The sequence below is a fragment of the Thrips palmi genome, unplaced genomic scaffold (assembly GCF_012932325.1).
Source record: "Thrips palmi isolate BJ-2018 unplaced genomic scaffold, TpBJ-2018v1 HiC_scaffold_19, whole genome shotgun sequence".
In the NCBI taxonomy this organism is placed as follows: Eukaryota; Metazoa; Arthropoda; class Insecta; order Thysanoptera; family Thripidae; genus Thrips; species Thrips palmi.
The window spans coordinates 1,238,993-1,254,966 of NW_023144628.1; the positions used below are offsets into that span (position 1 = coordinate 1,238,993).

Here is a 15,974-nt window from a genome sequence, read left to right on the forward strand (position 1 = left end):
AGCGGAGCGCTGAAGCCGTTAGCATTGACGTCGCGTCGCACAGTGGGCCAAAACTCGAGACGCGTTTTGAGCTCCAGAGTCGCTAAATGGGACTAGAACTGAACGTGTGACCCCACCAATGGCTTGCAGGGTGGGGCAGCGGCAGTGGCTCACAGTGTGGTGTTGGTTCGAGGCCCATTTAGTGACTCTGGAGCTCAAAACCCGTCCGGGATTTCGCCTACCTCTACCCGTCTTCTGGCCTCGGACTTTGCATTCAGAAATCATTCTCAAAGTATCTAAAAAATTGAACAAAAAAAAAATGAAAGACACCCGTTGTGGCCGGCGGTCAAGGTCACTGCGACGGCCTCGTGTAACCAGGCCACGCCGCGCCGCCCCAAGCCCGGTGCGCCGTGCCGCCCTGCTGCCATCCCTGCTTGGTCCTTCCTTTGAGTCCCCGACGTCGACGACTTCCTCCCCCCTTTATTTATCCCCGGCAGACTGAGCGTCGTTTTCATCGCCCTGTCTCTCTCGCACCCGTACGGGAAGCCCCGGAGAGAGAGGGACAGAGCGACGGAAAGAACTCTCGGAATGAGTCTGCAGCATCCCGGCGGGGAAACGAACCAGAAGAATGGAAGAGCGCCTGGCGTGCCACTGGCGTGCCACTGGCGTGCCACTGGCGTGCCCCCCCCCCCCCTCCCCCTGAGGCCCCCCGGTTCGTTGCCAGTGTCCCCCGGGGCCCCGGGGACCAGGACGTAAATAAACCCACGTTCACCTGTCAGGGGGGCGGTGCCGGCGGTGCCCCATGTGGCCGCCGGTCCCCGCTGAGGCTCCTGGTCCCGCCCTGGGCGTGGAGCCGAGCGGGCGGGACTGGCGGGACTGGCGGGACTCGAAGGCACGTGCGCGCCCTTGTCAGAACACAGCCGGTACAGGAAACACCACTCCCCGTCCTCCAGCGCCCTCCACTCTCGCTGGCGCAGGCGGGTAACGCCGGGCAACGCGGTGTAGGGCGCGCGGCGGCACAGCCTGGGCACAGCCTCCGCCGGGGCGTGCTCACTAATGCACGAGCGGCAGGTCGATTCCGAGGCGCGTTTTCGTCGTCGCTCTGTCTCTCTCGCACTCATGGGGCGTCCCGTAAGGGTGCGAGAGAGACAGGGCGACGAAACTGAGTCTCGGAATCAGTCTCCGGCAGCTGCAGCGCGAGGCAGGAGTCACGGCGAAGGCGAAGGAGAGGTGCCTCGCCGGGCTGACGCTCGGCCGGGGCACTGCCGCCCTCATCTCTCCCTTTCCCAGTGGAGTGGCCCTGCCCTGCGCCCCGCGTCCATTACCCGGCCATTCTTCCGCGCCGCGTTCCCGGTGTGCGGCACTCTTAAAGAGCTGCCGTCGCGAGTACCGTCCTCGCGGTGCGGCTGGCTGTGCGTCCAAACAATGGGGGGCTCAACCAAACAGCGAATTTCGGGCACACTTTTTTTTTTGGCACTCCCCGCGTGCCGTGTGTTTGAACGCGCGGCCGGCGTGCAGCAGGTGGCCCCCGAGGCGTACCGAGGCGGCGGCACAGCGGTGCGGTGGCGGCCACGGCACGGCACGCAGAGCGACGACTGTTTGCAGTGCCGACCCGTTTTGCCGCTATTTATTCATACGGCCGGGAAGCTTTTTTGAAACGCGGAACGCAGCCCTGGAACGTCCGTCGGCCGTCCCCGTGCGCCACCAGCCCCCCGTCGCCCCGACGCGTGGCCGTGGCCGGCAGGTGTGCACAGTGGGCCGGAAGACTCCGAAATTCTAGACGCGTTTTGAGCTCCAGAGTCGCTAAGAGGAACGCCAACCGAACTCGTGACCCCACCAACGGATTGCTATGCGAACGAGGAACCCATTGGTGGGGTCACACGTTCGGTTCGAGTCCCGTTCAGCGACGCTGGTGCTCAAAACGCGTCTCGAGTTTTGTCCGCCTGCACCGGTCTTCTGGCCCACTGTGGGGCCCCACGCGTCGGCCGGCAGGTGCGGTGGCTTTCATGTCACGACGCGCGACGCGGGGCGGGCGTAAGTGCTTTCCCATACACGGGGCAGCAGAGCGAGCAGAGCGGCCAGAGCGCGGAGCTGACACTAATCCCAGCCGACAGGGCCCTGCCGGCAGGACGGCCCCAGCGCGCCCCGGCGCGCCCCAGCGGGGCAGCACGACGACCTGCTCGGCCGCGCAACCCGCGCACCTGCACTAGGGCCTCGCGCACCTCGCGCTCGTGCAGCCCCAGCTCGCCCCGCTAAACCCGATAACCGGTTCCTTGGATTATTCATCAAGCGCATCCGCCCCGCCCCGCCCGCCCCGCCCCGCCCCGCCCCGCCCCGCCCCGCCCCGCCCCGCATTGACTTTCACGGAGTGTGGCCAGGCCAGACCAGCCGAGGGGATAAACGTCGTGAATCCCCCTACCGGCAGGCCGGCAGGCCCCGGCCGCTAGACGCGCTAGACGGGACGGGCAGCAGGTGCGAGCAAATCTGGAGCCCCCCACCCCCTCGGCTCCGAAGGAAAAGTAATGGGGACGTCGCTGCCGGCGCTGGCGCTGGCGCATCCCCGTCACGTAGAATAGTGGACAGAGACGCCGTCTGATTGGTTGGATCATCCGGGCTTAACGAACGTCCGCACCTTGCCGCCTGCCTTTCTGTCTGTCTGTCTGTCTGCCTGTCTGTCTGTCTGCCTGTCTGCCTGTCTGTCTGTCTGCCTGTCTGTCTGTCTGTCTGCCTGTCTGCCTGTCTGCCTGTCTGCCTGTCTGCCTGTCTGCCTGTCTGCCTGTCTGCCTGTCTGCCTGTCTGCCTGTCTGCCTGTCTGCCTGTCTGCCTGCCTGTCTGCCTGCCTGCCTGTCTGCCTGCTTGGCCTACCCGACTGTCCGTCCTCCCGGCCCGGAGGCAGTGGTGCGGGAGACGCGGCGACGCGTCGCGGCACGAACTAGTCGTCCCCTTCCCGGGCCCGGGGCGGCCCAGGGCGGCCCTGGGTCACAGGGTCGGCTTGGTTGGCCGGGTTTGGCGCGCTGATCGTGCCGGGCGAAAGTTATTCCATATCGGTCGACAGGCGGGACAGGGGAGGCGCGGTGGCGGCGTGCCGGCGTGGCGGCCAGCCAGGTCCCTGTCGCGCGTCGCGCGGGCGGCGGCCCCCGTCAAGTTGACAGTGTCAACGCGGCGCCGGTATTGACACTATTGACAGCGGAGGACACGGGGCACGTTGGCCGGGCCGCGCTGCTGTCGCCCCACGTCCGCGATAGACAAGGATGGGGAGAGGCCGCCGCCGCCAACGGCGCAGCGGAGCAGCGGCGCAGCCTTCACGGCCGAGTAGTTACTCTACGGGCAAATGAAGTCGTCGGCCTGCCGAGCGATTGGTCGCCCTGTCTCTCTCGCTCCCTTACGGAGAGCTCCATGAGTGCGACAGAGACAGAGCGACGAAACGACTCTTCGGAACGGCTCGACAACGCATCAAGTCTGCTTGCGACCTAAGTGTGGATGGATTCGAATCCTCGCTCCAAGAGCTCTGTGAACACTCTCATCTCGCATTCGTTTCCGATTTGAATTTCAAAAGATTTCGATTCCTTCCTGACCTGCTGCAGCACGTGCAGCACTGCAGCGCACCGCGCGGTCGCACGCCGAGTCTAATTGGGGCTGCGGAGCGATTCACAAGAGTAGTTTCGTCGCTCTGTCTCTGTCGCACTGATGAGGCACACCGTGAGGGTGCGAGAGAGACAGAGCGCTCGGCTGGCGGCGCGGCGCGGGAGGGCCGCCTCGGATCCGGGACGGCTTGCCGCGTGTACCTGACTTGGTGGGCCGGCGCCGCTTCTTCCTGAAGGAGAATCGCATTTTGAAGAAGAGGTCCCGCAGGACGCACGAGGTGGCGTCGCCGGCGCTGGGCGCGGCAGTGGCGGCAGTGGCGGCACCCGCGGCATCCGCCTCCAGCACGGCAGGGCCTGCCGCGGGCCCCCCGTGGGCCGCCGTCGTCGCCGTGGCCGTGGCGGCGGACTTCCTCGGCGGCCCGTCAGCGGGACGGCTTGCGGCGGATGGGGCGGCCTGGGGCCGACGGGGTCATGCCGGGCTTGGCCACGCACTGCACAGTGTGGAGCACACGCGGTCTTTTTTCTCGGCGCGTCGTGGGGAAGGACGAGGCGGCACAGCGCGGCGGCGGTACGCTGGCGGCACGGACGGGAGGTACACTGGCGCCACGACGCGCCGAACCGCGCGAAGCGACAGGCCGTCGCGCGCCTGCCGCCAGGCCCGCCAGCCCCGCCAGGCCCGCCAGCCCCGCGGGGACGTTTTGTTTTCGTCCCGGCGACTGAAGCGCGCGCCGTCGTCCGCGCCGACCGTAGAGTGTATTAGATCTTGGATCGGCGTCGCGTCGCGTCGCGCGACACAGCGGTGGCGGGGAGGACGTCATCAGGACACTCACGTCTCACTCGTCGGCCGGGATGGCGTCGGAGAGGACCTCATTTTCTCCATCTCGTTACTGTCGTCCCCGCCAGCGGCTGCTTCGGCGCCTCGGGCGTGCCCCGCGCTCCGCCCCTGCCCTGTCGTCCTACGCCGTTAAGCCCCCCCCCCCCCCCCGCGAGGTGTCGGGGACCGCGGTGCGCACCTGCCCCGCCTGTCATAAATAAACGACGGTGCGAAGCGAGATTTATGTCTAATGAACGGCCTCGCCAGATAAGTGGCCGAGCAGCCTGGGCCGCTGCCGCCGCTGCCGTGACGCGCGGCCTTGCCCGCGCCGGCAAGGTTGTCGCCACCGGCCTGTTGTTGTTGTTGTTGTTGCCCCTGATGGATTGTTTGTCGTCTCCTTTACCTCTTCATTCAGGTTCCCACGGTGCGCGCGCGCCGCGCATACACGCGCCGGGCGCCGCGTGACGTGACGTCGGGCCCGCAGCGCTACTCTGCCAAGTCTCTCTCTCTCTCTCTCTCTCTCTCTCTCTCTCTCTCTCTCTCTCTCTCTCTCTCTCTCTCTCTCTCTCTCTCTCTCTCTCTCTCTCTTCTTTCATTTTGCTTCGCGCCTGGCACTGGCACCCTGTATACCCGCTGGCATGCGAGGAGTGCCGCGGCCCTCTGCCTTGACCTTCGCAACCACCTTCGGCTGCGTCCGCCACCACCTCGGCCACCTCGGCCACCTTCGGCTATCTTCGGCTGCCTTGGGCTAGGCGCGCCGCGGCGCCACGGCCGTCGTCGTCTCAATGTGTCCCCTGTGCAGGCTGACGCCAAGGCTGACGCCGCTGGCGCCGCGCATCCGTCGCGCGGGGTATCGCCGCATCGGCGCGGTATCGGTTCGCCTCGGCCTGGCGCCCGGCGGCCTGGCACTCGCCTACCGCGGCGATACTCCAAGCGCCAGGGAGCCTCGGATTGATGAGAGTCCCGCAGACTTCATTATTCACGTTGGCAGTCGGGCAGCGTCGCCGAGCCGCCCGGCCGCCCGTCCGTCCGTCCGTCAGCCCGCAGACTGATTCCGAGAGTCGTTCTCATCGCCCTGTCTCTCTCGCACCTCTTCGACACGGCCCATGAGTGTGAGAGAGACAGAGCGACGAAAACGACTCTCGGAATCAGCCTCCAGGCTGACGCGGCACTTGGTCAGTGTCCTTAATGACTGCAGGCCCAGTCACGCCGCAACGCTCACGCCGCTCCGTCTCCCTCGCACCTTTACGGGAGTCCGCACGAGTGCGAGAGAGACAGAGTCCGGCCACCGCAAGGGCCGCAAGGGCACAGTGGGCCAGAAGCCGGTGGAGGCGGCCAAAACTCGAGACGCGTTTTGCGCTCCAGAGTCGCTAAATGGGACTCGAACCGAACGGGTGACCCCACCAATGGATTCCTCCTTCGGAGAGCAATCCATTGGTGGGGTCACTCGTTCGGTTCGAGTCCCATTTAGTGACTCTGGAGCTCAAAACGCGTCTAGAGTTTTGGCCGCCTCCACTGGTCTTCTGGCCCACTGTGAAGGGCCACCGGCAGCCTCCTTCGCACTTCGGGATTATTGTGTCGTTTGCGGCCAAGGAGCGGGGCAGGGCGCAGCGCAGGGCTCGCCTCTCACTCCACACGGAGAGGGGGAGGGAGAAGGGGAGGGGGAGGGGGGGGGGAGGAGGGAGCATGGAGAGGGAAGCCGGAAGATTAATTTGGCGCTCGGAGGAAAGAGCTGCTTAAGCCAGCCGCCCAATTTCGAGAGGTACGCCCCGCGATATTTCTTCCTTTCTTCCTGTCCTTCCTCAACCGTCCGCGCCGCGCCACCAGTGGGCATGGAGTGTGCCTCCAGCCGCCCGCGATCAAACCCCGAAGGCGGCCAGCCTTCTCTTTCATCTCGCCGAACGGAATTTTATGTGGATTGGTTCATTTAAGATCTCATAAGGTTTCTTCGTTTGACTGTATTCGGGTCTTGGACTGTATGTTTTGTATAAAATTTTATACAATCAAATGAACTGCAAACCGAGTTTTGGTCGATTGAAATCGGCTTGAAAACAGAGAGTGGTGCTTCGCTTTCGTTTTGCCAATGCACTGAAAAACCAAACGTGGTCTAGACCACACCAACTGGTGTGGTCAAATGGGTGCCATTTTGACCACACCAAACGTGGTCTAGACCACACCAAACGTGGCCAAACGTGGCCAAACGTGGTCTAGACCACACCAACTGATGCGGTCAAAATGGCACCCATTTGACCACACGAGTGGTGTGGTCTAGACTTGGTTTTTCAGTGTGGAGGCACGGCTGCATTGCACTGCAAGACTCACCGTGCAGGATGACGCCCTCCTCGAGCAGGCACTGCCACATGGCGCAGGCCTGCTGGCGCGAGCGCACCAGCCCGCCGGAGACCTCGATGAGCCAGTCCACGAGGTCGGAGCCCGTCCAGGCGCGCCGGCCGCGCGCGAAGATGAGCTGGCCGTCGATGGTGAGCGCGCCGCGCAGCGACTCGGGGGCGAAGCCGGCCGCCAGCAGGTGGCGGAGCACGAAGCCGATGCGCACGGCCTGGGCACCGGGGGCCTGGGGCACAAAGCGAAGCGGGGCGAAGCCTCGCCGTCACACCAACCACACCCACGCTTCCAGTGGGCCAGAAGACAGGCGCGGGCGGACAAAACGCGAGACGCGTTTTGAGCTCCAGAGTCGCTAAACAGGACTCCAACCGAACGTGTGACCCCCACCAATGGATTTCTCTTTCGGAGAGCAATAACCCGGTGGGGTCACACGCTCGGCTCGAGTCCCCTTGAGCGACTCTAGAGGTCAAAACGCGTCTAGAATTTCGGCCGCCTGCGCCGGTCTTCAAGCCCACTGTGCGCCCCCTTTATCCGATTCCTTTAGTGCCTGATTGTGCGCACCCTGCATCACATGGCCTCTGTAGGCAGGCAAAATATACATACACGAGCTCCCTCTGCTTGAGCGGAGTAATCCTCTTGGACGTGTGGAGTTTCCACTCTCCACACTTCACGTGTGGACCTATCTCTGGGCATGGTGCTAACGTGGAGAACTCCACACACGTCCAAGTCTGCACTCCCGATTGTGTTAACTGAAAATTCCTATACTCCGCGTTTTAAGTGTGGATTTCTCCGCACTTACGTTTCCAGTGTAAGGACGCCTCACTGTCGCGGGCGCCGCGTTGCATCACCCATATACCCTAGTTTGACCCTCCCGGTACTCACGTCGGTGATGGGCTTGGCGGGGTCCGGGGGCTCCGGGCTGGCCGACCTTCTGCTGGCCATCGGGGTGCTGGACGGCGAGGTGGGCGTGTCGGGCGCCCCCGCGTCCGTGCCCGCCGCCGTGAAGCCTGTCGAGGCAAAAAATAACAACGCCATTTTTGACGGTTGGAACGCGTTTATTCTGCAGACTGGCGTTGGCGTGGGAGAAAGCAAAAGTTATCCCAGACGGCTTGAAGCGCGCCTCGCCGCTCCGCCGCTTTGCCGGCGACCCCGCTAGGCGGCACGCCCACGCCACACGCACAGTGGGCCAGAAGTCGGTGGAGGCGGCCAAAACTCTAGGCGCGTTTTGAGCTCCGGAGTCGCTAAATGGGACTCGAACCGAACGTGTGACCCCACCAATGGATTGCTCTCCGAACGAGGAATCCATTGGTGGGGTCACACGCTCGGTTCGAGTCCCATCAAGCGACTCTGGAGCTCAAAACGCGTCTAGAGTTTTGGCCGCCTCCACCGACTTCTGGCCCACTGTGACACGCCGCGCGCGGAGTTCGGCCTGCAGACTGATTCCGAGAGTCGTTTTCACCGCGCCACCCCTCCCGCACTCACGGGGCGCCTCCTACAGGCGCGAGAGAGACGCAACGACGAAAACGATTCTCGGAATCAGTCTGCCGGAGGCTAGCGTTGCCAACTCCCCTCGTTATCCCGGGCACTCCGCGTGGCGGGCAGACGGTGGCACCCGCCGCTCGGACTTGGCGCCCTGCTTGGCGCTGGCCAGGCCGGCCAGGTTTGGCGCTTCGGGCGTCCGGTTAGCGTAGTTCGGTCGCACAGCGATTCGTTGGCCGGCGGCGCTAAGCCGAATGCGCCAAAAACGAAACTCTGGACCAAGTCGTTAATTCCCTGCCACCGCAGCGCTATCGCATCGGCTCGGCACTTTCCAAACAAACTGATGGCAGCCGGCACTGTGAATCTGTGAATGGGACAAAGCCAAGCCCGCCTGCCCGTCCGTCCGACGTGGTCATACAGCCCCCCCCCCCCCCCCCCCCCCCCGGGGCTCGCCAGCGCCGATATTCCCGATGGAAAGCCCGCCGCCCAACCACCGCCACTCCGATACTCACCATTCTTATTATTAATTTTGCAGCTGCTAACAAATTGGTCCATGAGCTCCTTGTTTTTCTGGAACAGAAGGAGAAAACCATTTTCGTTTGAAAACACTAACACCGATAGCGTTGCGCGTTAAAATTCTTGTTCAAAAACACTCACGCACAGCATTGCGCGTGAAAATTCTTGTTCAAAAACACTCACGCAGAGCATTGCGCGTGAAAATTCTTGTTGAAAACCACTCACGCAGAGCATTGCGCGTGAAAACTCTTGTTTAAAAACACTCACACCGAGCATGGCCCGTGAAACTGGGGCCCTTTTGTGAGTGCCAGCGCCATACCGCCAGTGTGCGCGCTATGACGCTGCCCCTCCCCCCCTTTTCCCTCCAACCTTTTCTCATTCCGTGCCGCGGCCAAGTAGAGCGCCACCGAGCAGCGGAGCCGCAGCGAGTTTATTGCGACTTCCTCTGCGAGTGGACACCTAAATGACTGGGCGCCCCCCACCCCTCCTCCCCCGCCGCCACAACCAGAGCCTGCGAAGCACTGCAACAAGTTTGCGGGGCGGGGCTGGCGGGGCTGGCGGGGCTGGAGTTGGGTGCTCGCTGAAGCAGCAGAAGCAGCGGGATATGAAAACGCGGCGCCATTCCGGGTTCACGCCATTCATCACCATTACTCATCCTTATTCCTTATTCCTGGGCGGGGCGGGGCGAGGCGGGGCAAGTCACCGGAGCAAACGTCGTGGAGGCCCCCGGGGGGGCAGGACGACGACTGCAAGGCCTTTTCCACGGCGGCGCCGATAGACTGATTCCGCTTTGTCTCCCTATGCGGGACGCCCCCACGAGTGCGAGAGTGAGACAGAGCGACGAAAACGACCCTCGGAATCAGTGCACCGCGGGCTCGGCTGCGTCGTCGTCGTCAGTCAGCAGACGAGGGCCAGTGGGGGCGCTGCTTGTCGTTTTGCTCTTTGACGGGGGACTCGCCGACGCCGTCGCGACGTGGCTTGCGGTTGGTCTCCGCCCGGGCTTGAGGGGGGAGGGGGAGGGGGATGCCCGCTCGGCCTGGATGCGCACAGTGGGCCAGAAGCCGGTGGAGGCGACCAAAACTCTAGACGCGTTTTGAGCTCCAGAGTCGCTAAATGGGACTCGAACCGAACGTGTGACCCCACCAATCGATTCCTCGTTCGGAGAGCAATCGATTGGTGGGGTCACACGTTCGGTTCGAGTCCCATTTAGTGACTCCGGAGCTCAAAACGCGTCTAGAGTTTTGGCCGCCTCCACCGGCTTCTGGCCCACTGTGATGCGCCGGAGCCGGCCGGAGCGCAGCAGCACTGGCCGGAGCGCCTGCCGAGGGCGGAGTAGGCAACGTGAAGGCACCTGCGCGCTGCGGCCGGCCAGATTGCCTACCCGCAGACCCGCAGGCGCTCTCCTACACTGCCGCCACTCCGCCGGAGTGCTGTCGGGATGACGGCGAGGACAGAAACCAATTTCTGACCCTCGACGGGGAGGGCGTCAGCGAGGCCGCCGGGAAGGCCACGTGCAGGGACGAGCACGGCGAGAGGAGCACACCCAGAGAAATGGTTCCTTGATTTTTTTATTTTCTTGTTTTTTTTTTTAAGAAAAATAATCTTGACACAAGAAAAATTTTCTTCTTTCAAGAAAAAAAAAGTTGGATCAAGAAATATTTTCTTGCAAAAACCAAGAAAAGTTAAATTTTTCTTGATCCGAGAAGTCATTTTTTTGGGTGCAGAGCGAGAGCAGGCTGCCGCGGCAAGTACCTGGGACCGCTAGGCGGCTCCAGGAAAACAGACTCCGTCCCCCAGAGTGGGCCTGCGAATCCCCACACACCAAATTACACTGTGCTAGATTTTTACGTCGTCTCACGCAATTTCGCGCGTACAAAGTTGTACGCAATGTCGCACGAATTTGTGCGTACAAATTTGAACGAAATAGTCGGTGTGGAGGTATACAGGCGGTGGCGAAGCGGCCGGGCTGTGTATGCCATCCTCCCTTCCACCGCCACCACATGGCGCGGCGGGTCGATGCGGGGTATTTATGGAGCGGACAATGAATACCTTCCAAGGTGACGCGGGGCGCGGCGGGGAGGAGGGAGGCTTTCGGCCCCGTCCGCTCTTAAACACAAATCTTGCCGTTTCGCTCTGAATATGCATGAACGGAAGGCGAGGCGTGTGTCGAGCGAGGCCGCCGTGCCGTGCCGCGCCGCCCTGCCCGGCCTAGAAAGTAGCGGGCCACTCACCGCCCCGCCCTGCCCGGCCTAGAAAGTAGCGGGCCACTCACCGCCCGCCGCCCGCCCACGGCCCGGCACGGCACGGCACGGCCCGGCACGGCACGGCACGGCACGGCCCGGCACGGCACGGCACGGCCGGCACGGCACGGCACGGCACGGCACGGCCTCCTCCCCTTCTTTCCGGCGGCTTGCCTCACGGTGCGGCTCGGCTCGGCACGGCTCGGCTCGAATTACCTGTGAAGTCATTCAGCCCCCCCCCCCCCGCCCCCGGCCCGGCCCCGGCCCCTCACTAAATCCCCACCTCGCCTCAAGACTTTCACTGCCTGAGATGGCGGAGAAAAACGCGATAAAGGCAAAGACGTGCCCGAAATGATGGCGAGGCGAGGCGAGGCGGGGAATCCAAACGCGCCGTAATTTCGCCACTCAAGGACGAGCGCGTCGGCCGCCGCTAAAGTCAGGATGGCTGGCCGACGCTTTCCAATCGCGAATCGCGCGAATTGCAGCGCCGAGACACGAAGGGAAGCGCCTTGCACTGATTCCGAGAGTCGTTTCCGCCGCTGCCTCCCTCTCACATCTATATACGGTACGCCACAGTAGTGCGAGAGAGACAGGAGCGGCGAAAGCGACTCGGAATCAGTCTGCAGGACAGGATCGGACTGGCCCCCAAAAGACCCCGGCAGATAAGACCGCAAAAGGCCCCCGATCATCATTGTTTTTAACCTTCATGACCAACTTTGTGTGGCTACCGCTCCCAAACTAGTTGCGGTCAATAGCCTTCCCGTACAGGACATGAAAGAGTAGGGTCTTGAGAATTCTAGGGCGTCGAGGGAGGCCTTTTACGGCAACTAGATTGGACACAGTGGCCGCCCAAAGTCAGCAAAATCAGCAAATTTCCGAGTTTCGACCACTTTTTGACCAACTTTGGTCCCAAAATCGTTGCGGTCAAAGGCAAAATCGTTGTGGTCAACGTCTTTCCGATACAGAACATAAAAGAGTAGGGTCTAAGGAATACTAGGACGTCAAGGGAGGCCTTTTACGGCAACTAGATTGGACACAGTGGCCGCCCAAAGTCAGCAAAATTAGCAAATTTCCGAGTTTCGACCACTTTTTGACCAACTTTGGTCCCAAAATCGTTGCGGTCAAAGGCAAAATCGTTGTGGTCAACGTCTTTCCGATACAGAACATAAAAGAGTAGGGTCTAAGGAATACTAGGACGTCAAGGGAGGCCTTTTACGGCAACTAGATTGGACACAGTGGCCGCCCAAAGTCAGCAAAATTAGCAAATTTCCGAGTTTCGACCACTTTTTGACCAACTTTGGTCCCAAAATCGTTGCGGTCAAAGGCAAAATCGTTGTGGTCAACGTCTTCCCGATACAGGACATGAAAGACTAGGGTCTTAAGAATACTAGGGCGTCGAGGGAGGCCGTTGGCCGCAACTAGATCGGACCCACTGTGAAAAGCACCTCAACGCGCCGCCCCGAATTACACCGACCCCGTGCCATCCATTCGTCTCGTCTCGTTCGCCGAACCGTTTTCTCCCGGTCGGCAAATGAAATGGAAAGTGACGGCGGTGGGGGCGGAAGGACCGGCAACGAGACCGGCAAGGACCCGGAAGGGCCCGGCGGGGCGCGGCGGGGCGCCACCGCCACGCCGACCGGAACGCCGGGACGCACGGCCGGAGATGTTTGCCTGGGCGTCAATGGCTACAGGGGGTGGGGCGGGGCGGGGAGGGGCGGGAAAACAGGGCGAACCAAGAAGGAGGGTCGCAGTGTAATCACCGCGCCTTGATGACGAACAGGTGGTTCATTCTGGGTTTAGCACCTGGTTCACGAGGCGTGGGTGTCGGCCTGGGGACCCCTAAGCACACACTCCCTCTCTCTCTCTCTCTCTCTCTCTCTCTCTCTCTCTCTCTCTCTCTCTCTCTCTCTCTCTCTCTCTCTCTCTCACAGACACACACTCACTCACACACACACACACGTGACGGCCGCTTTCAGGGCGTGATGGAAATTGATGGGACCTGTCGCTATGAGGAATAGTGGCAGCCCCTCCCTATGACCCTGCCGACCCTTACCCAACCCTACCCCGACCCTTTCCCAACCCTTACCCGGCCGCCGCGGTCCGTCCCGGGCACACAACGCGATCAAGTTAGTTTGCCTTCCCGATACACACGACGCTCACCTCCCAGATGGCCTTGAAGTCCCTCCGCTCCACCCGGAGCAGCTCGCACGTAGTCCTGGTGACGACGGTGGTGTCGCGGCACAGCGGGTTGAGGATGGACTCCCCGAAGGTGGAGCCCACCCCCAGCGAGCACAGGCTGATGGCGTTCTGGAACCAAACCAAGCGCAACGACGGTCAGACGTAACTTTGGAACTTTGAGGTGGCCGGGGCGCCGGGGAGGCCAAGTTGACCTCGAGGGGGTCGGTGGGGTTGCTGCAGGGCATGCAGGACAATGGCCGGACCCGGCGACCCGGGTTCAACTCTCGTTCACCGTATCAGCCACGTGTATTTTCATTTTATTATTATATTTTTTTTCCTCCGCCGCGTGGCGTACTCACTACTTTATATTCACGCCAGCAAAAAATGATGTCAGGATCATTAGTACGACAGTGTGTGGCGGCACCCGAGGCAACGTCCCGTTGTAAACATTATGCATTCATTGTGGAGTCTGCGGCCAGCCCGAGCGGCCAGCAAGCCAGGCCGGGGTTCTGCCGTGCCGACGGCCAACGCATTCAGTTGCATTAATTCCGCGCTAAAACAGAAGCCCGTGCAGGTCGCGCTTTACCGCTTTGCTATAGCACCACAGCAGCGAGGACGCCGAGGTCAGCGAGGACGAGGGCAAACAGAGCGAGAGGGAAATAGGAAACGGGCGCAGTGCGAGGGGTGAATCACTCAGCGTTGTGGTGTACACATGAGTACATGAGTACGCGTGAGTACACCTCCCTTTACTCATAAATTTTACATTTGTAAACAATTTAAGGCTTAATTTAGCGTTTAAAATGACACTCGACGCCACATCGGTCGAAAAACTAGTGAATTTCGCCCTTTTTAACCTTGTGAGTACACTGAGTACGGGCAAATTTGTACACATGAGTACACTAGTGATTCACCCCTCGGCGCAGTGCGACTCGACCCGACCCACCCCGTCGGGGAAGGCGCCGCGCCGCTCAAACACGAGTCCCCCAAAAAGGGGTATATTGGCTATAAACTGAAATTGCGAGAGACAGTCTTTTTCAGGGGTGTCGTTCGCGTCGCTTTTTCCGCTTTCCCATTTCCATCCTCCTCCCAATTGGTCCGCCGCGACGCGCCGCGAGACGCGAGACAGCCGCGCGACTCTTTCATCTCTTTTTATTCGCCCTGCCCTCACTTGGCAGGCGGTCGTGGCTTTATCACATTCCCGCTCCGTGTCGCTCTGTCTCTGTCTTGTCTGGCGGTGGCGCGGCGTGGCGTGGCGTGGCGTGGCGTGGCGTGGCGTGGCGCGGCGTGGCGTGGCGCGGCGTGTGGGGCACGCACTGTAGGGCCCGGCCGAAACAAGACCCGGGCACACCTCGTCGACAGTACCAGCACCGCCAGCAGACAGGTCGCTCTGTCTCTCTCGCTCTCATGCGGCGACCCCTGTGGGCGCGAGAGAGACAGCGCGACGACTCCCGGAATCGGCCTGCACTACCGCCAGCACACAAGGGGCAAACGAAACTTGATATTTGTTTGACTTCCTCGGTCGGGCTGCCGGGCGCGCGCAGGGTGAGGGACAGGCAAAGCGATGGCGTGTCAGAGGATCAATCGTCACCGCCTCTTGGGCGTTGAACAAGCCGTCCCCGCGGCCCCGCCCACCGCGATGCAAGGGACGGGATCGGTGGAACGGGCGAGGCTGCGTGCATTCCAGAAATTCCGTCGCACCAGGGATGTCGTCCGTCCCGTCCCGCCCCGCCCCGCCCCGCCCCGCCCCCGCCCGCCCCGCCCCGCCCCGCCCCGCCCCGCCCCGCCCCGCCCCGCCCCGCCCCGCCGCCCCGCCCCGCCCCGCCCCGCCCCGCCCCGCCCCGCCCCCCCGCCCCGCCCCGCCCCGCCCCGCCCCGCCCCGCCCCGCCCCGCCCCGCTCCGCTCTGGAACGTGTCACCCGATAGGGCCCGCCAGGAATCTCCACCGCTTTCATCATTCGGCGGCACAAAAGGGCAAGGCGAACCGCGGCGGCAAGGCACGGCAAGGCAACGCGAGTGCGCGGTTCGGGGTTCGAGGTTCCATTCAGAGTGTCGCGGTGCACAGTGGGCCAGAACATCGGTGGAGGCCACCAAAAATTCTAGTCGCGTTTTGAGCTCCAGAGTCGCTAAATGGGGCTCGAACTGCCCGTCTGACCCCACCAATGGATTCCTCGTTCGGAGAGCAATCCATTGGTGGGTCACACGTTCGGCTCGAGTCCAGTTCAGCGACTCTGCAAACTCAAAACGCGTCTGGAGTTTTGCCTCCTCCACCGGTCTTCTGGCCCACAGTGTGGCGTCTCCCGTGCGACGCGGCGACACGGTACGCTGCATGCCGGGGCCGCCAGGGTTGTCACGGCCGAGCCAGCCCAGGCCAGCCCCGCCCTGAGAGCCCCTTCGCTTTCATCCCGCGGCGACCCTCCGCTCCGCACGGCCCGGCCATGGCCCGGCCCCGCAGTTCGCGCTGTCGACTGATTCCGAGGGCCGCCTTCGTCGCTCTGTCTCTCTCGCACCTATACGGGACGCCCCAAGAGTGCGAGAGAGAGACAGCGACGAAGGAGGCCCTCGGAATCAGTCGGCTGCCGGCGGGCAACGGGCAGCCGGCCCGCCCTTTGGTGGGTCGGCGAGCAACAGGTGGTGGTGGGCCCCGCCAGGCCCCGCCAGGCTGCAGGGGTGGGACGGTGGTGGGGCGCGCCACTCGCCCCATAAAAAGGATCGGCTCGCCGTATCGGCACGGACCCGCCGGAATAAAAATAGGGCGGGCAGCAGGTGTTGGCCGTTGTGTGTGTGTGTGTGTGTGTGTGTGTGTGTGTGTGTCTGACTCTGTGTGTGTGAGTGTGTAAATGTG

General features: G+C 62.6%; 1 protein-coding gene across 1 annotated transcript in view; it reads right to left on the bottom strand.

Moving 5' to 3' along the window:
* LOC117645704 (rap guanine nucleotide exchange factor 4) overlaps positions 1–15,974 on the bottom strand; it is a 60,916-nt gene that overhangs the window by 10,791 nt on the left and 34,151 nt on the right. Inside the window, exons 4-7 of the mRNA XM_034386035.1 lie at positions 13,116–13,262; positions 8,712–8,769; positions 7,603–7,727; positions 6,700–6,949 (exon numbers count right to left, since the gene is read on the bottom strand). Of these exons, the coding sequence (XP_034241926.1) occupies positions 6,700–6,949; positions 7,603–7,727; positions 8,712–8,769; positions 13,116–13,262 (580 nt within the window). The remainder of the gene's footprint in view (positions 1–6,699; positions 6,950–7,602; positions 7,728–8,711; positions 8,770–13,115; positions 13,263–15,974) is intronic.